This window comes from Passer domesticus, chromosome 9 (assembly GCF_036417665.1).
Source record: "Passer domesticus isolate bPasDom1 chromosome 9, bPasDom1.hap1, whole genome shotgun sequence".
In the NCBI taxonomy this organism is placed as follows: domain Eukaryota; kingdom Metazoa; phylum Chordata; class Aves; order Passeriformes; family Passeridae; genus Passer; species Passer domesticus.
Window position 1 is genome coordinate 2641547 of NC_087482.1, and position 25637 is coordinate 2667183.

Here is a 25637-nt window from a genome sequence, read left to right on the forward strand (position 1 = left end):
ACAGCTTGGGCAGAGATTGGGAATCTGGCATATCATGTTATTAGTGTCTCTTTTCTGCCTTGCATTATAATGGTACCTCACTCGCAGACAAGTGTCAGATACCCGACCTGCCAGTAAATACAGCTACATGTACACACAGATCCTACAGATAGCTGACAGACACTAGAAATAGAAGGTCTAAAACCAGAATGAAGGCAGTCCCTGAGCACACATGGAGATGAACAAGCACATATTCTACTCTACAAGCCGTGTATCGAGTATGGGGGACAATTCAGAGCAATGTTCTCACCTCTCTGGTAACTGCCAAGCAAATCTCACAAAGCCGACAGAGCAGGACTTCTGAATGGGACTCAGCCAGCAGTGTGATGTTCAAGAGTCCCTTCTTCTTCCGTTCCCTGAAAGGCAAGTACAAAAAAGATTGATTTTTCTCTCTACCCAAGCACTTGGCAGCACCCTTTCAAATCACCAGGCTGGCAGCTCAGTCAAAGCATGGCAGGTGCTTTTCAAGGAGTACTTAATGAAATCATGGAACACATTGCCACAGGATGCTGTGGCTGTCAAAAGCATACACAAATCCAAGAGGCAAAGAGAGGGCTTTCAGAGTCTTCATTTGTGACCTTTCTGAAAATCTCTGCTATTAAGTCCCTCTGTCATCACTGCTTCCTAGAAGCTGTGAGGCCAGGCCATGCTGCTGGTTCTTGTCACCTCCCTGTACCTGTCCCTGAGACACAGTCCCATTGGGTTGTTACTGGGACATTTTCCTTCTTTGGCAGCCCCAGCAGGCAGTTCAGCACTGAGAGTCTGCACTGGCACTCTGGAGCTGAGTTTCCACTCTACAATCGAGGACTGTGTGTCACCCACTCCACCTCACACGTTCCCCAAAAAACAGCAGGATGTCCCAGAAGATTAAGATTCCACCGCTGGGCAAGAACTGTTAAAACTCTGGCTTTTCCCAGAACACTCCGACCTAAAACAATGCCCACAACAGCAAAGTGTTATTGAAAAGGTGCAAACAACTCCATCTCTCAGCACTTGCTTTGTGCAGGCCCTCAGCTACAGGAAGGTGTGTGAGGCATCAGGGCTGCAGCCAGGGCTGGCAACTGATCCCATGGGCACCCCTGAGTGTCATCAGGACCCCCACACCTGCAGAAGCTCTCTGCACCTCCCAGGGCATCAAAGAGAAATGGGGAAGAGAAAGCAGAAGAGAAAGGGCAAAGCAAAGAAGACTGCACAAGGAGATGCAACGTGGCTAATTTTTCATGCTGTGAAATTTTTCATTCCCTGTGAGAATGAAGCATCCACCAGTGAGTGGATGCTAACCCAGACATCAAAAAGACAACCAATATCACCTAACATTTGGAAGGGTATCACCTCTGGGCCTCCTTCTGTCTGTGTAGAGTTTTGGGACACATTGTGAGTATTGACAAAACATCTCAAGCCCGTATGATTCCTTGAGAAGGAAAAGTTGAATTGCAAAAGTGCAAGATTCCCAGAGGATTTTATTTCTCTTTCCTTCTCTTCTGCCATGAGCCCTTCAGGAGTAATGGTAGGCAGAAGGACTTGAAGGCACAACTCAGTCCATTTCTCAAAAAGAGGAGCTGCCTGGAGCAGCTTCTGGGACTCACATGCAGGAGTCCCTGCCATTGCTGTCAGCAGTGGGAGCAGAGAGGAATCTTACTCAGTCCCACTGGGCCAGTGGCCCAAGGCACCCAAATCTCTACACTCAAAACTGCTGCCATCCTGCTTCTGCCTTCAGCCAGCAAAGCATCTCGTCCCACAGCTTTCTCTCTTCCCTCAGCATTTCCTTTGCAGCTCCATGGAGCAGCAGCCAAAGCCAGGAAACAGCATGGACCTGCTGCAGTTGGAGCAGTGCTGCAGAGCAAGGCCAAGAAAAGGCTGCTCTCCACTCTTTATCCTCTCACAGCTCCACAGTGGTTTCAGCAGTGCCCTTTGGCCCTCTGGGCTCTCGGGGCTCAGAGGCACCAGCAAGACTCGCTTCTGACCGACCTTAACACCAAGAGGGACACAGAGTGATGGGGCCTTTCTTACCAGTCATCACTGCCCAGCAAGGACAGTGCCTCCTGCAAGGCCTGCTGTGGGTCCAAAAAGGCTCTGTCCTTCTGCCTGAGCCCACGGAGCGGCTCCTCTCGGCGCAGGGCACCAGTGGCTGTCTGCGAGGTCACTGCAAGGACTTCCCTGCTCTCTGGATCCTGGGGCTCCCTGCTTTCTCTCAGCCTCCCCAGCTGAGCACAGCTCCAGGCTAAACCTGACAATTGCCCCACAGCCCCAGCTCCAAGTGCCACAGGTGCCACAGCCAGCGGCAGGTTCCTGAGGCCGCAGAGCTCCCACTCCCTGCCAGGCAGTGCCAACAGCAGGACTGGCCAGCCCAGGAGGGAACCCCTCAGGTGCCCCTCTTGTCTCAGCACCCTGATTTCCCACAGCCCTGAGGACAGGGGCTCTCGGCAAGTCCCTGAGGAGAGACCTGCAGCTGCCTCGTGACAGCACCAAGCCAAGCCTGAAGAACCCAGCCCTGCTGGGCCCAGCTCAATCCCCAGGGAGCAACAACCAGGGAACAGCCACACCTGACCCTTCACACCTGACAGTGCCTCTGTTTCCATTGACTGCAAATATTCTAGACTACCAAGCTGGAGTAACTCCAAAGTAGATTTGCTGTTCATTCTCAGGACACACTATGAACCCAAGATCCCGGCTGTGCTGGCTGAGGCAGGAGGCAGTTTGTGCTCCTTTTGCAAGGACAAACCCCTGCAGGAAAATGCTGCCATGGAGCAGGCTTACCCGAGGAGCTGCGTGGGAAGCTGCCATCTCCATGGAGGGTGGGCGTACTGGGCTGTAAGGGCACCGTGTCCTGCTTTCTCACGACCGTTTTCTTCATGGCGCTACCAGGGTCTTTTCTCTGTACACTGGGAGCTGTGCCATTGATAGGTGGTAGGCTGAAGCCTGCAGGCACCAAAGAGGAGCCTGTAAGTGGAGAGTGCTGGACGGGGTGACGATGGAAAAGGCCAGAGAAGTTGCTAGAGCTGGGTAACATTCTTTGTTGTCCCAAAGAACTACAAGTATAACAATGGCACACTAACATGGGACAGTGATCACAGAATCCCAGAGGAGTTTGGGCTGGAAGGCACCTTTAACCACCATCTAGTCCAACCCCTGTGAGCAGGGACGTTGTCTAGATCAGGTTTCTCAGAGCCCTACGTAAACTGGCCTTGAACACCTTCAAGGATAGACCAACAACAGCTTCCCTTGGCAAATCCTGCCAGCTTTTCATCCCCTTCATTTAAAAAAAAAAAATCTCCTTAATATCTAATGTAAATCTTCCCTCTTCTAGTTTAAAAGCAAACTGCAGTGACGCTTCTCCTAAGAAACAAAGAAAACCCAGAGTATTGCTTTGCTTTTGTTCTTCTGTTCCAGAGGCAGGCAGGGAAGTTACCAAAGTGCAGATAGCCTGGTGTGATGCCCTCGGGCTGAGTGCTGCCCCTGAGGGCCCCGCTGCCGCCCTCGGGCAGCACTCACAGCCCTGCAGGCTGAGCCCCTCAGCCAGGATTCAGTTGGGAACGCTGCTTGCTCCTGGGACGAAAACACAAGCACTGCCTGGGGCTTCAGCACAGCTCTACAGCGCCAGCTCCTCAGCAGGGAGCGGCAGGAGAAGGATCTCTGGTGTTTTCATCAGAAGGAATGGAATTTAGTTCCTTCCAGGTTGCAGCCTGGTTGAAAAGCATCCTTTTGGCCTCACCTTCCCTGGAGGCTGCTCTCCAGGAGAGAGTCTGAAGCCCCAGTGTACTTTGCAAGACAGAATTTTCTACTCTGAAAGACTTTACAAGTGGAGGTGGGAAGCTAATATTCTGTTACTGACTCAATGAGGCCATGGGCAAGACACTTCATGTCTCTCTATTTTTCTTTGGGAAACAGAATTAAATCCTAATGCAAGCTTCTTACTCAGATGCAAGCAGAACAGCCCCCCCAGTCTGATTGCAACATTGTGCAAAGGGCAAGCAAGTGGTCAAAAAGGACCACTACAAGTGTTGCCACCACTTACTTGCTTCAGCTGCATCTCCAGGCTCAAATGTCTCTGGAGGAAGCTGCAATGATTTCTCATTTTGTCTCCTCTTCATCTCTTCCATCAAAATCTCCATTTTCTTCTGCTCTAAGTTCTCTTTAGCCAACCTGCACAATTCAGCGCGGGTCTAGGTGCAATGGAAACACATCACAGACTGTAAGCAGAGACACACCAAGCAGACACAACACCTCATCAGGAGCACAGAGTGCACAGAGTGCCACAGTCTTCCATGCAGCTCCATATCCATTCCAATAGTTTCAGAGGAATGTCTCCCATGCTCGCCTTGGCAATTACACACAGTGAGGTGGAACACTTCACTGCCACAACCTCACACTGCTGCAACTGCAACCTATGTCAGGAAGCCCTGCTTGAAGCATGAAAGTCATAGGAGTGCTCCAAGACAGATGAAGAGCTCACATGACAGTGAGCAGGCAGTGCAGTTCCTACAGGCCATGGCAGAAGAACGAAAACCATGTGCAATACCCAGCAAGGAGGGGGAATGACTGTTGCTTAACACTCATGGCCAGGAATTGCAGCTGTTTCTCACTTCCTGGCTTCTGAAGGACTCAGCTCTGAAGGACTTGGTCTCTGAGGCCAGCAGACCAAAAGGAGGAGTCTTGTGAAAACAAGTTGCACAAATGCTGATGTTAATGAGCAGAAAACTTGAGAATGAGAGGGCTGTGAGATACAGCCACAAAGGTAACCAGGAAAAAGCAAACTCTCCCATTTTAGTTTGCAGCCTTGCTTACACTCAACATTAGAGTCTTTGCTTCTCTGCATCCAAGGATGCACTTCTCCCACATTCACTGATGTCTAGCATGATCTGCCATTCAGAACTTCTCTAAACCAGCCTTTGCACATACAGAATGCTTCTGGCGTGACCTTAGCACCATCTCCAAACCAGTCACCTTGGCACTACTGGAAATAGCCAAGCAATTGCTCTGTAGCTGTCAAATACATTCCCAAGAGAATCCCCATCCCCCAAGGAGTGGAAGATTATGATTTTCAGTGGCATTTTGGGCCAAGCACTAAACAGCCACTGGAAAGGAAGTCTGCTCATCCCTGTTCTTATCCCTTACCTTTCCAAAGATGTCCCTCCGCTCCTTGTCACTCCTAAGACCAGGACTGCTGGGATGATCTGTCTCCTTGGCCTGACTCAGTGAGAGGCCTGGGAATGGAAGCAAAGGTTCCTGTAAATCTCTGGCACCACGTGTTGGAAGCAAAAGAAGCTTTGCTTTCCTCATTAGATGTGCCCAGCATTCTGCAATCCTGTATTTGCAGGGAACAAAGTGTTCATCCAAAAGTTCCACTTTTGCTCTCCTTCCTTGTTCCAGGGGTTTCTTCTCTGCTTTCTCTTCAGCAGAGACATCCAAACCCAAATAAACATGACCTATCTCAAAATAATTTTGATCTTGGCTGATATTGACAATTCAAAATGTCCTTAATAGAAATAGCTGATGGCCGGTCATTCTGAAACACTTCCCAACAGAGCTGGTAGAACTAGGAGAACTAATTCTTCACATGGTTTCACAGAGGATAAAATCATGTAGCAGTCAAGCACTATGAGAGGTATACCTGTCTTAAAACTGGATTCTATCACCCTGCTAAATGATTGGGTCAGTAACAAAAGAAAGACCGGAAAGGATGAATGACAGAAGTGATTTATAGTCCAGAATTAATCCAGAAAAAATGTCATTTACTTACTGAGGACTACCGCTGCCTAGCTGCAGTAAGCATTGCAGTTGCATATACACAATTAAGGAGTTATTCCAAAGGTGCCATACTCAGGATGTGGCAGAACAAACCCTGAGCAAAGGGACCAGGGGATCTGATCCCTTTTTCTGCATCAGCAGAATTACTTCTCCAAGTCTCATCTCTCCTATCATTACACAACCAGAGATGTCAAAGGAACTACAACAGTGTCATTGAAGCTTACAGCTTGAAAGCAGTGGATGACCCAGAGGTGCCAGAGACTGCATTTTGTCTGGCACAATTCCACTTGTCAGGGATCAGGCAAGGCAGGGACAGGGACAAGGCAGGAGGCACCTCCTCCCCAGCCTCAGCCTGCAGCACTGACACAGGCAGAGACAGCCGGGGAAGAGATTTGTCATTGGGAACCTGCCACAGGTGGCTTTGGGCTTGTGCTATCAGAGGATGACAAACTCACACCCTGCCTAGGCTGCAGCCATTTGGAAGTCTCCTTCTCCTTCACTGGAAAATTCAAAAGGACTTTCCATCATAGGAGGTTTCCCTATTCCTCCCAGTGCAAAATTAGGCAATATCCATGAATCTCCAGCAAATCTCACACGGTTCAGATCAGAAATTACCCCAAGGAATGATTTTCTCCTTCAAGGGCAGTCGGAAGGAGTGGAAACATTTCTCATTTCATGCTAATTGGCTTGTTTTTCCATTCTGAGTTTGGAACTAGAAAGGCTGCAGGGAGATAAAAGGCATGACCAAGAAGGAGAGGAATGTTTCCTCTTCCTGCACAGCACATCCAGGAGCCCAAGGTACCCTTTCAGCTCCTGTCAATCAACAATTAACACTGGAGGAGTTTTCACTGCACCACCAGAGAACACTCCCAGGGACTGGGCTCTGGGAGAGTCCTCTGAGCCCATTAGGAAATTGAAATAAATGTAAAGATATCTTTACATAAATGGGCTTAACCAAGCTTTCCAAATGTCACTTCCGTGTCAAGACTAGAAAGGCCACTTTCGGACAGACATCCCTGTACATACCTGCATACTCTGGGGTCTTCTCTTGGCTTCTGCTGCTGGGTCTTGCGCTGGAGAAAATGGAGAACAAAAGAACATATGAGGAGCTAGAAGGAGAAGGGAGAGAATGGGTGTACCATGCTGTCCTGGGTTGACTATATGATGCTTTTATCCCCAATCGTCTTGTTCTGTTTATACTGAATAATAATTTTTACACCTTTAAGACTCTCTTCCAGACAGTGAGGAGGGGAGGGAAGAAGCGCGCAGTTTGTTTTCAGACTACTCTCACTCCTCCACATTCCTGCTCCTGGACTGTGTTGTCTGCGGATGGACAGACAGCCGGACAGAGCTCCTTTTTTCCCTTTTTCTTGCTTTTAGTTAGTTTCAGCTAGCTGAGGCAAAGAAGTTCTCTGCATTGTGATTTTTTTCCTTTTTTCTTGGACCTGTTCAAGCCTGCTCTGGACTGAACACCCAGAAGAGCACTGGCAGCTCCACCTGTCGCCCCCCTGGCCGGGCCTGGGCCACGGCGTTTCCAGCACCAGAGAGACTGATCAGAGACTGAGTGAGCCGAGCTGCAACCTGGGGAGGGGACTGTTCTGAGTTTGCTTTCTTTGGAGCAGTGAGAAGTTTTATTGTTAATATTGTTTGGTTTCTATTGTTTAATAAACAGGTTTCTTTCCACTTTTCTCCAAGGAGATATTTTCTCCTGAACCGGTTGGAGGGGGGAGGGGCAATTGAATCTGCTTTTGTAGAGAAGCCCCTTTGGGGGTTATCTCCCAAACTTGCCCTAAACCAGGACACATGCAAGGAGGCAAACCTTCTTAGCATGGTCACTGTGATGAAGGAGGAATTGTAACACATAAACCCAAATATGATTTATTGTCCTTAAGCTTTCAGTTGCTGGAATCACACAGAACTGGGCAAGCTCTGGCTGAAATAACAGCCAAGTCCAGCTGGGGACCCATCCTGAGACACTTTGAAGCCCTGCCTCCTCTTCCCCAGCACCACCTCTGCTCTTGGGGCGTTGCTCTTGGGTTTGACATTGGATGGGCAAAATGCGGAATATTCAGAGGTTTGCCTAAATACATGGGAGACTGTGCCAAATCACCACAGGAGATGGGAAGAGTGAGTTGAAGAGCACACTGGAGCAGCAGACACCTTGGCTTACCTCATCTCCTGGGACTCCTGCAATTCCATCTTTGGAGAGCTGTGCACAGACCCAGCAGCACTGCCCACAGGGGGAATTCCTGCCTTGCGTAGACGGGGGATTAAAGATTTTCCCAATTGTCTCTTCTTCATTTCCCCGCCAGTGGAGCACAGCAAGGAGGTCTGGAAAGAGTAGAACACAGTGCTCAGATCAATCATCCACACTTGCCCCCTTTGATGCCTCAAGAATTTTATCAATGCTCTTAACTGGGACCTGGTAGGAAAAGTCAAACTGATGCAGCAGCTTGGCTGTGGATTGGGAATGCAAAGGGAACTGGGAGAGACCATGTCCCACATTTCCGAGCTCTCCCCACCTTCTCACTTCCCTGGAAATGTGACTACATTCCCAGCTGGCATCCACATGTTTGACATCAAGGTGTTCTGGGGTGCCACTGCCTCCCCTGGCCTTTTGGATGCCATGGCAGTGGGTTTAGATCACTGTTCTCTCCCTGCCCCTAACGTGTCTCACAGCCAGTGCTGATCTCCAGCCAAATCCCCACAAAGCCATTCTGCAGCATGTCCAAACCTGCTTGTCTCAAGTCCCTCATTCCTTCTGCTGCTGCCCTTCCCTCCTACACTTCCCCAGCAGCCTTGGAGCCCAGATGCTGCTGCTGAGCTCTCGGGATGCTCGCTGCTCTCCAGCTCCCCCACATCCATCATCTCAGCCTCACTGCCATTTAGGGAGTTCAGCAGAGCTCCCTGCCCTGCTGCTCTCTGCAAGGTCTCTGCCTGCCCAACTTGCTCCAGAGCCCCCATGCCATGGCCAGGAATGGGGGTGGAGGCAGCAGGGGCAGATGCACACCCATGCTTAGTATCCCATCATTTCTGGCCCAGCCAAAGAGCCAAGCCAGGACCTGTTCAAAATTCAGTGAAAGGGTCAGTTCCTGTCAGGGAAGAGGTCTCAGAGCTCTGCTGACAGCACATGATATGAAAATTTAGCACAAAGGACTTAGCTTGGTCTCCTTACCTCTCTTCCTTTTCCCTCTGCTCTGAGCTCCTGGCTTTTTCTACTCTCCTCATCCCAGCCGTTGCCAGCATTCCCAGTCTCCTGCTCTCCGCTGCACATCTTGCTTGGTGTGGCAGAAGGAGAGCTCCTCTGGATGGGAGGCAACGGCTTGGAGGGAAGGAGCATCGAGGGACTTGCCAGGGAAAACCTCTTGGCAAGAGGATAGCCAGTCAGAGCTGCAAAGTGGAGACATAAAATATAAGAGAGTCCACAAAGTAAATCTAAATCATCTGAAGCTCCGTATTTCATGGGACAGATTCCTTGGAAGCTTCTAAATAGCTGCACAGGGAAACATGCTCCTGCCACCAGCAGCTTGAAGCAGGCCAGGGGGAAAACCCTGCCCCACTTCCACAGAGCTGCCACAGGAACAGCCTGGCCTCTGGGCTGCCCTGGGACAGCAGGGAGCCCAGAGCCCTGTGCTCTCCAGCCATGGCTCAGCTGCACATGCACCCTGCTGCTCCTCTCCCTGCCCCACAGCTGAGCAGCCCTACAGTTCCACGGGGCACTGCCAGCAGCACAGCTCATTGCAGGGGCACATGCAGGGCACAGCTGTTCCCTGCCAATGTGCACAGCCTCTCTGGGCTGCCACAAGACCCTTCCTCCCAACAGAGAGCGGCCCAGCTCCCACCTCACCTCTGTGTGAGGCTGAGCCACGCTCACAAGGGAAGAAGTGAGTTCGGTGAATTCCCACCTTTACAATCAATCCATCTAATGGGTGAGGCATGCAAGGGGTGTTTTCATTATTCAGAAGATCTCTCTGCTTTTTCTTTTCATGCAACTACCATCACTAGAATTCCTTTGAAATGTATGGAGCTGGCAAACCAGGAGAGAAAGCTTCTACAACTTTGCTTATGTGTTGTTCATTACCCATCCACTACTTTGAAATCCCTTTCCTTCTAAACTGTGGGCAACCCACAGTGGTCAACAGAATTTGACAATTACAACTCAGAAGTAATTGCTTTCCAAGTTAGTGTTCATGGCCTTTGTTTCAGTAACTCCCACTCAGTTCTAGGTTGGGTTTTATTGCTTCATTACTTTTCTTTCTCTTCACAACAGAGGAAGTGCTGGCACATGAACAATGGCACCTCATGTTGGAAGAAGCTTTGCAATCCAGGTTACATGTCCCCAGTACTCAAGGAGTCTGCATTTGCAGGGCATAAACTGGCCATTCAATTGGAAATTGCCACTTTTGCTGTGCTTCATTGCTCCATGGGTTTTTCTTCCTGATTTCTTTCATGCAGTCAACAAACTACCATCATAAAACCCAAAACCTACATAAACATGATCTGCCTCAAAACATTTCTGATCTTGGCTAATACTATCAATTCAAATTTTTCTCAGTGGAAATAGTACAGGGCAGGTCATTCTGATATATTCTCCAACTGAACTGTTGGAAGTAAGAGAACTAAGTTTTTACATAGTTTCACCAAGAATAAACCCATGTGGTATACAGGCCATTAGTGAGGAATACCGCTCTCTTAAAACTGGATTTGTTTCCTGCTATAAAACATCCCGGTCAGTAACAAAAGAGAGACAGTGATGGATTAATGAGATGGTTCATTCCTAGTCCAGAATTCATACAGCAAAATTGGCAACGACATTGATGAGTGATACTACTCCCTTGCTGCATTCAGCATTGCAGATGCATTCCAGCAATGAAGGAGTCATTCCAAAGGTGCCATACCCAGCATTTGGCAGAACTAACCCTGAGCAAAGGGACCAGGGGATCTGATCCCTTTTTCTGCATCGGCAGAATTACTTCTCCAAGTCTCATCTCTCCTATCATTACACAACCAGAGATGTCAAAGGAACTACAACAGTGTCATTGAAGCTTACAGCTTGAAAGCAGTGGATGACCCAGAGGTGCCAGAGACTGCATTTTGCCTGGCACAATTCCACTTGTCAGGGATCAGGCAAGGCAGGGACAGGGACAAGGCAGGAGGCATCTCCTCCCCAGCCTCAGCCTGCAGCACTGACACAGGCAGAGACAGCTGGGGAAGAGATTTGTCATTGGGAACCTGCCACAGGTGGCTTTGGGCTTGTGCTGTCAGAGGATGACAAACTCACACCCTGCCTAGGCTGCAGCCATTTGGAAGTCTCCTTCTCCTTCACTGGAAAATTCAAAAGGACTTTCCATCATAGGAGGTTTCCCTATTCCTCCCAGTGCAAAACCAGGCAATATACAGGAATCTCCTTCAACTCTCAAGGGATTCAGATCAGAAACTACCCCAAGGAATGGTTTTCTCCTTCAAGGGCAGTCGGAAGGAGTGGAAACATTTCTCATTTCATGCTAATTGGCTTATTTTTCCATTCCCCATTTGGCACTAGAAAGGCTGCAAGGAGGTAAAAGGGATGTGCAGGATGGAGAGGAATGTATCCGTTTCCTGCCCAGCTTATCCAAGACCCCAAGGTATCCCTCCAGCTCCTTCCACTCAAAAATTAACACTGGAGGAATTTTCACTGCACCACCAGAGAACACTCCTAGGGACTGGGCTCTGGGAGAGTCCTCTGAGCCCATTAGGAAATTGAAATACATTTAAAGATACCTTTAAATGAATGGGTGTTAACCAAGATTTCCAAATGTCAACTCAGTGTGAAGACTAGAAAGGCCACTTTTGGACAAAATGTGGAATACAGAAAAGTTCACCTAAATACGTGGGACAGCTGACTGTGCCAAATCACCACAGGAGATGCGAAGAGTGAGGTGAAAAGTACACTGGAGCCCTGTGCCTACCTGCATACTCCGGGCTCTTCTCTTGGCTTCTGGTGCTGGGTCTTGGCCTGGAGAAAATGGAGGACAAAGGAACATATGAGGAGCTAGAAAGAGAAGGGAGGGAATGGATGTACCATGCAAGCAGGCAAACCTTCTAAGCATGGTCCCTGTGATGAAGGAGGAATTGCAAAACATAATCCCAAAGATGATTTATTGTCCTTAAGCTTTCAGTTGCTGGAATCACACAGAACTGGGCAAGCTCTGGCTGAAATAACAGCCAAGTCCAGCTGGGGACCCATCCTGAGACACTTTGAAGCCCTGCCTCCTCTTCCCCAGCACCACCTCTGCTCTTGGGGCGTTGCTCTTGGGTTTGACATTGGATGGGCAAAATGCGGAATATTCAGAGGTTTGCCTAAATACATGGGAGACTGTGCCAAATCACCACAGGAGATGGGAAGAGTGAGTTGAAGAGCACACTGGAGCAGCAGACACCTTGGCTTACCTCATCTCCTGGGACTCCTGCAATTCCATCTTTGGAGAGCTGTGCACAGACCCAGCAGCACTGCCCACAGGGGGAATTCCTGCCTTGCGTAGACGGGGGATTAAAGATTTTCCCAATTGTCTCTTCTTCATTTCCCCGCCAGTGGAGCACAGCAAGGAGGTCTGGAAAGAGTAGAACACAGTGCTCAGATCAATCATCCACACTTGCCCCCTTTGATGCCTCAAGAATTTTATCAATGCTCTTAACTGGGACCTGGTAGGAAAAGTCAAACTGATGCAGCAGCTTGGCTGTGGATTGGGAATGCAAAGGGAACTGGGAGAGACCATGTCCCACATTTCCGAGCTCTCCCCACCTTCTCACTTCCCTGGAAATGTGACTACATTCCCAGCTGGCATCCACATGTTTGACATCAAGGTGTTCTGGGGTGCCACTGCCTCCCCTGGCCTTTTGGATGCCATGGCAGTGGGTTTAGATCACTGTTCTCTCCCTGCCCCTAACGTGTCTCACAGCCAGTGCTGATCTCCAGCCAAATCCCCACAAAGCCATTCTGCAGCATGTCCAAACCTGCTTGTCTCAAGTCCCTCATTCCTTCTGCTGCTGCCCTTCCCTCCTACACTTCCCCAGCAGCCTTGGAGCCCAGATGCTGCTGCTGAGCTCTCGGGATGCTCGCTGCTCTCCAGCTCCCCCACATCCATCATCTCAGCCTCACTGCCATTTAGGGAGTTCAGCAGAGCTCCCTGCCCTGCTGCTCTCTGCAAGGTCTCTGCCTGCCCAACTTGCTCCAGAGCCCCCATGCCATGGCCAGGAATGGGGGTGGAGGCAGCAGGGGCAGATGCACACCCATGCTTAGTATCCCATCATTTCTGGCCCAGCCAAAGAGCCAAGCCAGGACCTGTTCAAAATTCAGTGAAAGGGTCAGTTCCTGTCAGGGAAGAGGTCTCAGAGCTCTGCTGACAGCACATGATATGAAAATTTAGCACAAAGGACTTAGCTTGGTCTCCTTACCTCTCTTCCTTTTCCCTCTGCTCTGAGCTCCTGGCTTTTTCTACTCTCCTCATCCCAGCCGTTGCCAGCATTCCCAGTCTCCTGCTCTCCGCTGCACATCTTGCTTGGCGTGGCAGAAGGAGAGCTCCTCTGGATGGGAGGCAACGGCTTGGAGGGAAGGAGCATCGAGGGACTTGCCAGGGAAAACCTCTTGGCAAGAGGATAGCCAGTCAGAGCTGCAAAGTGGAGACATAAAATATAAGAGAGTCCACAAAGTAAATCTAAATCATCTGAAGCTCCGTATTTCATGGGACAGATTCCTTGGAAGCTTCTAAATAGCTGCACAGGGAAACATGCTCCTGCCACCAGCAGCTTGAAGCAGGCCAGGGGGAAAACCCTGCCCCACTTCCACAGAGCTGCCACAGGAACAGCCTGGCCTCTGGGCTGCCCTGGGACAGCAGGGAGCCCAGAGCCCTGTGCTCTCCAGCCATGGCTCAGCTGCACATGCACCCTGCTGCTCCTCTCCCTGCCCCACAGCTGAGCAGCCCTACAGTTCCACGGGGCACTGCCAGCAGCACAGCTCATTGCAGGGGCACATGCAGGGCACAGCTGTTCCCTGCCAATGTGCACAGCCTCTCTGGGCTGCCACAAGACCCTTCCTCCCAACAGAGAGCGGCCCAGCTCCCACCTCACCTCTGTGTGAGGCTGAGCCACGCTCACAAGGGAAGAAGTGAGTTCGGTGAATTCCCACCTTTACAATCAATCCATCTAATGGGTGAGGCATGCAAGGGGTGTTTTCATTATTCAGAAGATCTCTCTGCTTTTTCTTTTCATGCAACTACCATCACTAGAATTCCTTTGAAATGTATGGAGCTGGCAAACCAGGAGAGAAAGCTTCTACAACTTTGCTTATGTGTTGTTCATTACCCATCCACTACTTTGAAATCCCTTTCCTTCTAAACTGTGGGCAACCCACAGTGGTCAACAGAATTTGACAATTACAACTCAGAAGTAATTGCTTTCCAAGTTAGTGTTCATGGCCTTTGTTTCAGTAACTCCCACTCAGTTCTAGGTTGGGTTTTATTGCTTCATTACTTTTCTTTCTCTTCACAACAGAGGAAGTGCTGGCACATGAACAATGGCACCTCATGTTGGAAGAAGCTTTGCAATCCAGGTTACATGTCCCCAGTACTCAAGGAGTCTGCATTTGCAGGGCATAAACTGGCCATTCAATTGGAAATTGCCACTTTTGCTGTGCTTCATTGCTCCATGGGTTTTTCTTCCTGATTTCTTTCATGCAGTCAACAAACTACCATCATAAAACCCAAAACCTACATAAACATGATCTGCCTCAAAACATTTCTGATCTTGGCTAATACTATCAATTCAAATTTTTCTCAGTGGAAATAGTACAGGGCAGGTCATTCTGATATATTCTCCAACTGAACTGTTGGAAGTAAGAGAACTAAGTTTTTACATAGTTTCACCAAGAATAAACCCATGTGGTATACAGGCCATTAGTGAGGAATACCGCTCTCTTAAAACTGGATTTGTTTCCTGCTATAAAACATCCCGGTCAGTAACAAAAGAGAGACAGTGATGGATTAATGAGATGGTTCATTCCTAGTCCAGAATTCATACAGCAAAATTGGCAACGACATTGATGAGTGATACTACTCCCTTGCTGCATTCAGCATTGCAGATGCATTCCAGCAATGAAGGAGTCATTCCAAAGGTGCCATACCCAGCATTTGGCAGAACTAACCCTGAGCAAAGGGACCAGGGGATCTGATCCCTTTTTCTGCATCGGCAGAATTACTTCTCCAAGTCTCATCTCTCCTATCATTACACAACCAGAGATGTCAAAGGAACTACAACAGTGTCATTGAAGCTTACAGCTTGAAAGCAGTGGATGACCCAGAGGTGCCAGAGACTGCATTTTGCCTGGCACAATTCCACTTGTCAGGGATCAGGCAAGGCAGGGACAGGGACAAGGCAGGAGGCATCTCCTCCCCAGCCTCAGCCTGCAGCACTGACACAGGCAGAGACAGCTGGGGAAGAGATTTGTCATTGGGAACCTGCCACAGGTGGCTTTGGGCTTGTGCTGTCAGAGGATGACAAACTCACACCCTGCCTAGGCTGCAGCCATTTGGAAGTCTCCTTCTCCTTCACTGGAAAATTCAAAAGGACTTTCCATCATAGGAGGTTTCCCTATTCCTCCCAGTGCAAAACCAGGCAATATACAGGAATCTCCTTCAACTCTCAAGGGATTCAGATCAGAAACTACCCCAAGGAATGGTTTTCTCCTTCAAGGGCAGTCGGAAGGAGTGGAAACATTTCTCATTTCATGCTAATTGGCTTATTTTTCCATTCCCCATTTGGCACTAGAAAGGCTGCAAGGAGGTAAAAGGGATGTGCAGGATGGAGAGGAATGTATCCGTTTCCTGCCCAGCTTATCCAAGACCCCAAGGTATCCCTCCAGCTCCTTCCACTCAAAAATTAACACTGGAGGAATTTTCACTGCACCACCAGAGAACACTCCTAGGGACTGGGCTCTGGGAGAGTCCTCTGAGCCCATTAGGAAATTGAAATACATTTAAAGATACCTTTAAATGAATGGGTGTTAACCAAGATTTCCAAATGTCAACTCAGTGTGAAGACTAGAAAGGCCACTTTTGGACAAAATGTGGAATACAGAAAAGTTCACCTAAATACGTGGGACAGCTGACTGTGCCAAATCACCACAGGAGATGCGAAGAGTGAGGTGAAAAGTACACTGGAGCCCTGTGCCTACCTGCATACTCCGGGCTCTTCTCTTGGCTTCTGGTGCTGGGTCTTGGCCTGGAGAAAATGGAGGACAAAGGAACATATGAGGAGCTAGAAAGAGAAGGGAGGGAATGGATGTACCATGCAAGCAGGCAAACCTTCTAAGCATGGTCCCTGTGATGAAGGAGGAATTGCAAAACATAATCCCAAAGATGATTTATTGTCCTTAAGCTTTCAGTTGCTGGAATCACACAGAACTGGGCAAGCTCTGGCTGAAATAACAGCCAAGTCCAGCTGGGGACCCATCCTGAGACACTTTGAAGCCCTGCCTCCTCTTCCCCAGCACCACCTCTGCTCTTGGGGCGTTGCTCTTGGGTTTGACATTGGATGGGCAAAATGCGGAATATTCAGAGGTTTGCCTAAATACATGGGAGACTGTGCCAAATCACCACAGGAGATGGGAAGAGTGAGTTGAAGAGCACACTGGAGCAGCAGACACCTTGGCTTACCTCATCTCCTGGGACTCCTGCAATTCCATCTTTGGAGAGCTGTGCACAGACCCAGCAGCACTGCCCACAGGGGGAATTCCTGCCTTGCGTAGACGGGGGATTAAAGATTTTCCCAATTGTCTCTTCTTCATTTCCCCGCCAGTGGAGCACAGCAAGGAGGTCTGGAAAGAGTAGAACACAGTGCTCAGATCAATCATCCACACTTGCCCCCTTTGATGCCTCAAGAATTTTATCAATGCTCTTAACTGGGACCTGGTAGGAAAAGTCAAACTGATGCAGCAGCTTGGCTGTGGATTGGGAATGCAAAGGGAACTGGGAGAGACCATGTCCCACATTTCCGAGCTCTCCCCACCTTCTCACTTCCCTGGAAATGTGACTACATTCCCAGCTGGCATCCACATGTTTGACATCAAGGTGTTCTGGGGTGCCACTGCCTCCCCTGGCCTTTTGGATGCCATGGCAGTGGGTTTAGATCACTGTTCTCTCCCTGCCCCTAACGTGTCTCACAGCCAGTGCTGATCTCCAGCCAAATCCCCACAAAGCCATTCTGCAGCATGTCCAAACCTGCTTGTCTCAAGTCCCTCATTCCTTCTGCTGCTGCCCTTCCCTCCTACACTTCCCCAGCAGCCTTGGAGCCCAGATGCTGCTGCTGAGCTCTCGGGATGCTCGCTGCTCTCCAGCTCCCCCACATCCATCATCTCAGCCTCACTGCCATTTAGGGAGTTCAGCAGAGCTCCCTGCCCTGCTGCTCTCTGCAAGGTCTCTGCCTGCCCAACTTGCTCCAGAGCCCCCATGCCATGGCCAGGAATGGGGGTGGAGGCAGCAGGGGCAGATGCACACCCATGCTTAGTATCCCATCATTTCTGGCCCAGCCAAAGAGCCAAGCCAGGACCTGTTCAAAATTCAGTGAAAGGGTCAGTTCCTGTCAGGGAAGAGGTCTCAGAGCTCTGCTGACAGCACATGATATGAAAATTTAGCACAAAGGACTTAGCTTGGTCTCCTTACCTCTCTTCCTTTTCCCTCTGCTCTGAGCTCCTGGCTTTTTCTACTCTCCTCATCCCAGCCGTTGCCAGCATTCCCAGTCTCCTGCTCTCCGCTGCACATCTTGCTTGGCGTGGCAGAAGGAGAGCTCCTCTGGATGGGAGGCAACGGCTTGGAGGGAAGGAGCATCGAGGGACTTGCCAGGGAAAACCTCTTGGCAAGAGGATAGCCAGTCAGAGCTGCAAAGTGGAGACATAAAATATAAGAGAGTCCACAAAGTAAATCTAAATCATCTGAAGCTCCGTATTTCATGGGACAGATTCCTTGGAAGCTTCTAAATAGCTGCACAGGGAAACATGCTCCTGCCACCAGCAGCTTGAAGCAGGCCAGGGGGAAAACCCTGCCCCACTTCCACAGAGCTGCCACAGGAACAGCCTGGCCTCTGGGCTGCCCTGGGACAGCAGGGAGCCCAGAGCCCTGTGCTCTCCAGCCATGGCTCAGCTGCACATGCACCCTGCTGCTCCTCTCCCTGCCCCACAGCTGAGCAGCCCTACAGTTCCACGGGGCACTGCCAGCAGCACAGCTCATTGCAGGGGCACATGCAGGGCACAGCTGTTCCCTGCCAATGTGCACAGCCTCTCTGGGCTGCCACAAGACCCTTCCTCCCAACAGAGAGCGGCCCAGCTCCCACCTCACCTCTGTGTGAGGCTGAGCCACGCTCACAAGGGAAGAAGTGAGTTCGGTGAATTCCCACCTTTACAATCAATCCATCTAATGGGTGAGGCATGCAAGGGGTGTTTTCATTATTCAGAAGATCTCTCTGCTTTTTCTTTTCATGCAACTACCATCACTAGAATTCCTTTGAAATGTATGGAGCTGGCAAACCAGGAGAGAAAGCTTCTACAACTTTGCTTATGTGTTGTTCATTACCCATCCACTACTTTGAAATCCCTTTCCTTCTAAACTGTGGGCAACCCACAGTGGTCAACAGAATTTGACAATTACAACTCAGAAGTAATTGCTTTCCAAGTTAGTGTTCATGGCCTTTGTTTCAGTAACTCCCACTCAGTTCTAGGTTGGGTTTTATTGCTTCATTACTTTTCTTTCTCTTCACAACAGAGGAAGTGCTGGCACATGAACAATGGCACCTCATGTTGGAAGAAGCTTTGCAATCCAGGTTACATGTCCCCAGTACTCAAGGAGTCTGCATTTGCAGGGCATAAACTGGCCATTCAATTGGAAATTGCCACTTTTGCTGTGCTTCATTGCTCCATGGGTTTTTCTTCCTGATTTCTTTCATGCAGTCAACAAACTACCATCATAAAACCCAAAACCTACATAAACATGATCTGCCTCAAAACATTTCTGATCTTGGCTAATACTATCAATTCAAATTTTTCTCAGTGGAAATAGTACAGGGCAGGTCATTCTGATATATTCTCCAACTGAACTGTTGGAAGTAAGAGAACTAAGTTTTTACATAGTTTCACCAAGAATAAACCCATGTGGTATACAGGCCATTAGTGAGGAATACCGCTCTCTTAAAACTGGATTTGTTTCCTGCTATAAAACATCCCGGTCAGTAACAAAAGAGAGACAGTGATGGATTAATGAGATGGTTCATTCCTAGTCCAGAATTCATACAGCAAAATTGGCAACGACATTGATGAGTGATACTACTCCCTTGCTGCATTCAGCATTGCAGATGCATTCCAGCAATGAAGGAGTCATTCCAAAGGTGCCATACCCAGCATTTGGCAGAACTAACCCTGAGCAAAGGGACCAGGGGATCTGATCCCTTTTTCTGCATCGGCAGAATTACTTCTCCAAGTCTCATCTCTCCTATCATTACACAACCAGAGATGTCAAAGGAACTACAACAGTGTCATTGAAGCTTACAGCTTGAAAGCAGTGGATGACCCAGAGGTGCCAGAGACTGCATTTTGCCTGGCACAATTCCACTTGTCAGGGATCAGGCAAGGCAGGGACAGGGACAAGGCAGGAGGCATCTCCTCCCCAGCCTCAGCCTGCAGCACTGACACAGGCAGAGACAGCTGGGGAAGAGATTTGTCATTGGGAACCTGCCACAGGTGGCTTTGGGCTTGTGCTGTCAGAGGATGACAAACTCACACCCTGCCTAGGCTGCAGCCATTTGGAAGTCTCCTTCTCCTTCACTGGAAAATTCAAAAGGACTTTCCATCATAGGAGGTTTCCCTATTCCTCCCAGTGCAAAACCAGGCAATATACAGGAATCTCCTTCAACTCTCAAGGGATTCAGATCAGAAACTACCCCAAGGAATGGTTTTCTCCTTCAAGGGCAGTCGGAAGGAGTGGAAACATTTCTCATTTCATGCTAATTGGCTTATTTTTCCATTCCCCATTTGGCACTAGAAAGGCTGCAAGGAGGTAAAAGGGATGTGCAGGATGGAGAGGAATGTATCCGTTTCCTGCCCAGCTTATCCAAGACCCCAAGGTATCCCTCCAGCTCCTTCCACTCAAAAATTAACACTGGAGGAATTTTCACTGCACCACCAGAGAACACTCCTAGGGACTGGGCTCTGGGAGAGTCCTCTGAGCCCATTAGGAAATTGAAATACATTTAAAGATACCTTTAAATGAATGGGTGTTAACCAAGATTTCCAAATGTCAACTCAGTGTGAAGACTAGAAAGGCCACTTTTGGACAAAATGTGGAATACAGAAAAGTTCACCTAAATACGTGGGACAGCTGACTGTGCCAAATCACCACAGGAGATGCGAAGAGTGAGGTGAAAAGTACACTGGAGCCCTGTGCCTACCTGCATACTCCGGGCTCTTCTCTTGGCTTCTGGTGCTGGGTCTTGGCCTGGAGAAAATGGAGGACAAAGGAACATATGAGGAGCTAGAAAGAGAAGGGAGGGAATGGATGTACCATGCAAGCAGGCAAACCTTCTAAGCATGGTCCCTGTGATGAAGGAGGAATTGCAAAACATAATCCCAAAGATGAGTCATTGTCCTTAAGCTTTCAGTTGCTGGAATCACACAGAACTGGCCAAGCTCTGGCTGAAATAACAGCCAAGTCCAGCTGGGGACCCATCCTGAGACACTTTGAAGCCCTGCCTCCCTTTCCCCAGCACCACCTCTGCTCTTGGGGCATTGCTCTTGGGTTTGACATTCTGCTGGATCACCATAGATGGGCAAAATATGGTGTTGCCAGGATTTTTAGTGAAAAAGCCTCTGCTAGGATTTTTCCTGTCCTGAGGAGCTGAGGGCCTCAGGAAAGAAATGTAAACAATAACTATCTGCTCCTGTGGAGTGCCACAGGTGAATCTTCCATTGGTTCATGTGGATTGTTTTCAATCAGTGACCAATCACAGCTACCTGTGCCAAGGCTGTGAGCAGTCACAGGATTTTTGTTATTGATTCCTGTTCTATTCTTGTCTTTGTAGCCTTCTGATCTTTCTCTCTGTTCTTTTAGTATAGTTGTAATGTAGCATTTTAGTATAATATATATCATAATAAATCAGCCTTCTGATGAAAGTGGAGTCAAGCCTCGTGTCCTCGCACCAGGGGTTGCAGTCAAAGCAAGAATTGGTGACCCCTGGACATGTGAAACTGATGGTCACCCCAAGAGTGACCGTGGAATCTAGCCTGGAGCTGAAGAAACGAGACCCTGAAGATGGGCAGAGTTCACAGCCAAGGCAAACAGGAGAACCTGTTGGACTTTCCTGGAGATTGTGTCCAGAGACCGCAGAGCAGCAGAGCTGCACAGCTGGATCCACAAGGACACTGTCTAAAGGTACTGTTATTTTTTCCCTTCCTGAAGATCCTGCCATTCGCAAAAGGTGGGAGGAAAGTTGGGAAAATGCACCTTCGGAAGCTCAGGTTCCGTTTACTGCGTCAGAGGAGAAAGTTATTAAACTCTGGTGCAAATGGGGACACGATTTGATTTTTTGGAAGGAAGATTATTATGACGTTTTCAGATAGGCAAAATTTCATAGATTTTTTACAAATGTGATATACTCCCTCGATTTAGATGTTTGGGAGTTCATGAAGGCTGCTGTTGAGTGGACAGAGCACCAGGGTGTTAAACGCCCGTTGATATATTCAATATCCCAAGACATCTTATCCTGGGTTTTGACAGTAAAAAAGGCTGGGGGGGACGTCATGGCTCGGTGGCGCGGCCGCGCTCCGTACCCGCCAGGTTCGGCACGAGAGAAGCCTCTCCAAAAAGACGAACCGCGGGTTTGCAGCCCCCCCGCACTGCCCACAGCTGAGCAAAAGTTTTTCTCTGTTCCTTCGGAGCAGACAGAGCTGCCTTCCCCCCCCCTCTCCTTCTCTTGGGGGGGATGGGGAGCCGAGCCCGCCGCTTTCCGGGCCGGCCCCGCCCATTTCACCGCGGATCTTTCCGCCTTCCCCACCCCGGGAGGGGGCGGATCCGATTCCGCCTCAGCCAGCCCCGCGGGAGGCGCCGGACCCCGCGGCTCCGCCTCAGCCAGCCCCGCGGGAGGCGCCGGACCCCGCGGCTCCGCCTCAGCCGGCTCCGCCCGCGGCCCCGCAGCCGCCCGGGCCAGCTCCGCCGGCTCTGATGACTGCGCCTGCGCCGCGGCACCCGGAACCGCCTCCCGCCGATCCGCCCGTGTTGCCAGGCAGCGCGATCAACAACAGTGATTCCCCGGCTGTGCTGCTGTTCCCGGGAGCTGCAGGAGCTGCCTCCGTGTCTTCTTCTTTCTCTGCATCCCAGCCGGCAACGGAATTCGCAACGGTGCAGGCGGCGCCTGCGCGGGCCGACCCCGCTCCGAGCCCGCCGCCCCCGCCTGTCCCGCCGCTCCCTGCCGATCCAATTGCAGTGCAAGAGCTTGCTGAGAATAGTGCTGAGCCCACGAGATCGCCTCAAGAGTCGACACCAGCGCCCGTGCTGCCTGCACCACCCACCCCAGTTGTCCCGCAGGTTTCCGAAACTCCATCATTCACATCAAACCCTGCGAAAAGCCTATCCTTCCGTAAAAAAAGCATAACCCTCCAGCTGACTGCAGGAGCAGTTCGGCTGGCTGTGTTCAAAATCAATATAGTTTTTAAATCACTTCGCGTATAGTCGAGAGCTTCTCCCTAGAAGTTAAAGTGCCTGCCTTCCCCCGAGCGCCCCAGCGGCGTGGGGGAGTTGGCTCCTGTAACATCTACCTCTAGTTCCCAACCCAGTAGAGATAAAAGTAGTGCCAAAAAGCAAAAAGCAGAAAAAATAACATTTACCTTACAAAAACAAGAGACACAGAGCAAAGCAAGCACTGCTCGCTTGCTCTGGAGACAAGAAACCCTCAAATCTAAAATAACAATTCCTGAGAAAACTTCTCTTCTCCAGCTGCCAGTGTGCACCAGTGCTTCTAAAAAAAAAAACATTTCGTCATTTCTACTCTCAAAACACTAGCAGCATAGTCCTACCAAGTTCTGAGCGTGCAGAGCCCGCCTCACAAGCTAGTTCTAAGCCGTTTAACTCATTTCCCTGGGCCGGGGCCATCGCCCCGTCCAGTGCTGAGTTCAAAAGCTTTGCTTTCCCCACAAGAACCTAGGCCACCATTCTGTGAGCCAAGTCTGAGTTCTCTGGTCCGCCCACCAGGACCAGAGCCACCCAAGGGTCCTAGAGACACTCTGCTGCTGCTACTCTTCTTCTAATGAAAAAAAATAATAATAATAAAGAAAAGTGGAAAGAGCTAGCAGCTCAAAAGCATTGAAAAGCCAAAAATTAGCCTCAGCCCAAGTGGTTCAATGAAGGGCTGTGGCCAGGGCATTCCAGAAATTTTCTCTGAATTGTTTCATGACTGTCAATGAATTATTTGCTAATTCTTGTTTTCTTTAGCAGTTCTTTGTTTCAGAATTCTGCAAGCCTGTTTCAGGACCAAAGGGGACTTCCAGAGATGTCAAAAAAGAACATCTTCAGTCCATGGACTCTGTCCTGAAGTTCAGCTGCTTGGACTTGAAACAATGAACTTTCCTTGCATGAGTTTTTGCATTTTCTTATTTTTTAAGATTGTTTTAGTGATATGATATAATTAGATGTTTGATAAGTGAAGAATTTCCCTGAATGTTCTACAGGTGAAGAATTTCCCTGACCATTCCACATCAGCAAATGATTGAGATTTTGATTGGCAACAGATGAACCTCAAGAGGTGTTGTTCTCTCTTCTACAAAGCCCTAGTAGAAGAAATTGCAAACATTTCTTTTTCTATTTAATTTAATAATTTAAAAGGGTGAGATGTTGCCATGATAATTTAGGGAAAAAGCCTCTGCTAGGACTTTTCCTGTCCTGAGGAGTTGAGAGCCTCAGGAAAGAAATGTAAACAATGGCTATCTGCTGCTGTGGAATGCCATGGGTGCATCTTCCATTAGTTCGTGTAGATTGTTTTCAACCAGTGACCAATCACAGCCACCTGTGCCAAGGCTGTGAGCAGTCACAGGTTTTTGTTATTGATTCCTATTCTATTCTTGTCTTGGTAGCTTTCTGATCTTCTTCTCTCTGTCCTTTTCGTATAGTTGTAATGTAGTATTTTAGTATAATATATAACATAATAAATCAGCCTTCTGATGAAAATGGAGTCAAGCCTCGTGTCCTCGTCCAAAGGGTCGCAGTTTAAACAAGAGAGCCTCACACTGGTTTTGCTTTCAAACTAGGAAACAAATCCATCTCTTTATTTGAACACAGGAATGGGCCATTGCCTACCGTGCAAGCGGGAGTTGGAGGGGCGGGGAGGGTGGGGTGGGGTGGGGTGGGGTGTCACCTTCAGTGATTCCTAGAGGGCAAGGCCAGGGGGCTCAGGGGCAGAGGGAGGGATGTGTTGGTCTCAGGAGGTGCTGGAAGGTGCTGGGCTGGTCCTGGGGTCCCTAGCGGAACTCGGGTTGGCTGGGATGGGACAGACAGAGAGAAAAAAAGGAATAAAGGAAGCTTGGGAAGGCCCATGGGGAGAGCAGGTGGCAGTGGGATCTACGGGGCAATAAGAGGCTTCCTTGTCGACGGTTGTTCTGGGGTCCTTTTCACAGAACACTTGAGAGGGCTGTCCGGGCCGTTCCTGCTGCTGGAGGAGCTGCCCACGCTGTCTGGGTGTGAGGTGCAGCCACCGTCTTCCAACTCCTGTCCCGAGGTGCTCCTGTGCAGACAGGAGGTGGCCGAGGCCCCAGCTGGCAGTGGCACACAGGGACGCTCGTGCACAGCAGGGCCCAGAGCTGGCAAGGCTCCCCAGCACGGCTGGAGCTGCTGGCACAGCTGGGCCCAGCTGGACAGCTGCCCCTCAAGGCCCCGGCCAGCAGGGCACGGCTCTGGGCAGGGTCCCTGGCCAGGAGCGGGCCCCAGAGCGCCTCTGCCTTTCAAGGGCAATCTCGGCCCTGCTCTTTCTCCTCCCCACCTCCCTCTGCCTCTGCCCCGTGCCCCTGGAGCTGCTCTTAGCCAGGCAGCCTCAGTGGGAGCCAGCTCTGGCTGCAGCCCCAGCGGGGCCCCCAGGACAAGGCCCAGCAATTGAGAGGCCAATGGAAGCACTGGGCAGCAGCAGAAGCCTCAGCAGAGTTCTTTGGACAATCACGGGCTGGCCACAACTCCACTGCAGCCTCAATGGGAATGTTCCCTGTCCACGCTGGACTTTGAAGAGAAGCTGTTGGAGGGGGCAGGCAATAAAACACTCACTGTTTTCTGTTCCAGGAATACCAGATTCCAATGCAGAACAACATGAAGACAAGCTCCAAATAAAGCATGCCTGCCAGAAACCCTAGCCAGCAGCCGGTTCCCTGACAGAAACCCCTTCCGAGGCCATCCTGGGCATTGGGAACAGGTCTTGTGGTGCCAGCTGCATCTGTGGGAGCAATGGGGACCGTGAGACCATACTGTGCTGCACTGCTGAGCTGGCAGCATGGTGGATACGGGCAGGACGTTCTCTGTTTCCCCCAGAGCTGGGGCCTGCAGGCACCTTGCCGGCCCTTGGCACAGGCTGTGCCAGCCAACAAAGCCCAGCAGGCCGGGAGGAGAGCCCGGGGGCAGCGCAGCTGCTTGGGCAGTGGCTGCTGCCAGGGACACGGGCCAAAGCCATCCCTGAGCAGCCACTGCCACCCCTGGCCCTCCCTGCCCCGTGACAGCAACCCCAGCCCCAGGGGACAGGCTCAGGCCCTGTCAGGACCCAGCGCAGCCCCTGCCCAGTCGGGAGCCAGGGCTGGCTCTGGCCCT

General features: G+C 50.1%; 1 protein-coding gene across 1 annotated transcript; it reads right to left on the reverse strand.

Annotated features, from left to right (window-relative positions):
• Positions 1-369: 369 nt before the first annotated feature.
• On the reverse strand, positions 370-20818 carry LOC135307535 (uncharacterized). The gene is made up of 12 exons (XM_064431952.1): positions 20384-20818; positions 20254-20300; positions 17481-17695; positions 16476-16636; positions 15995-16041; positions 13222-13436; positions 12217-12377; positions 11736-11782; positions 5155-5243; positions 4055-4202; positions 2797-2979; positions 370-395 (listed from the first exon to the last, which is right to left on the reverse strand). The coding sequence occupies exons 1-12, from the start codon at positions 20425-20427 to the stop codon at positions 370-372; spliced, it is 1383 nt and encodes a 460-aa protein (XP_064288022.1). The 5' UTR covers positions 20428-20818.
• Between the last annotated feature and the right edge of the window lie 4819 nt (positions 20819-25637).

Coding starts and splice junctions, on each gene's coding strand:
- LOC135307535 (XM_064431952.1), bottom strand. CDS start 20,427: ATGTTTTGCAATTCCTCCTTCATCACAGGGACCATGCTTAGAAG. Junction 20,301..20,383: donor ACAGGGACCATGCTTAGAAG/GTTTGCCTGCTT, acceptor CATTTTCTCCAG/GCCAAGACCCAGCACCAGAA. Junction 16,637..17,480: donor CAGAGGGAAAAGGAAGAGAG/GTAAGGAGACCA, acceptor TACTCTTTCCAG/ACCTCCTTGCTGTGCTCCAC.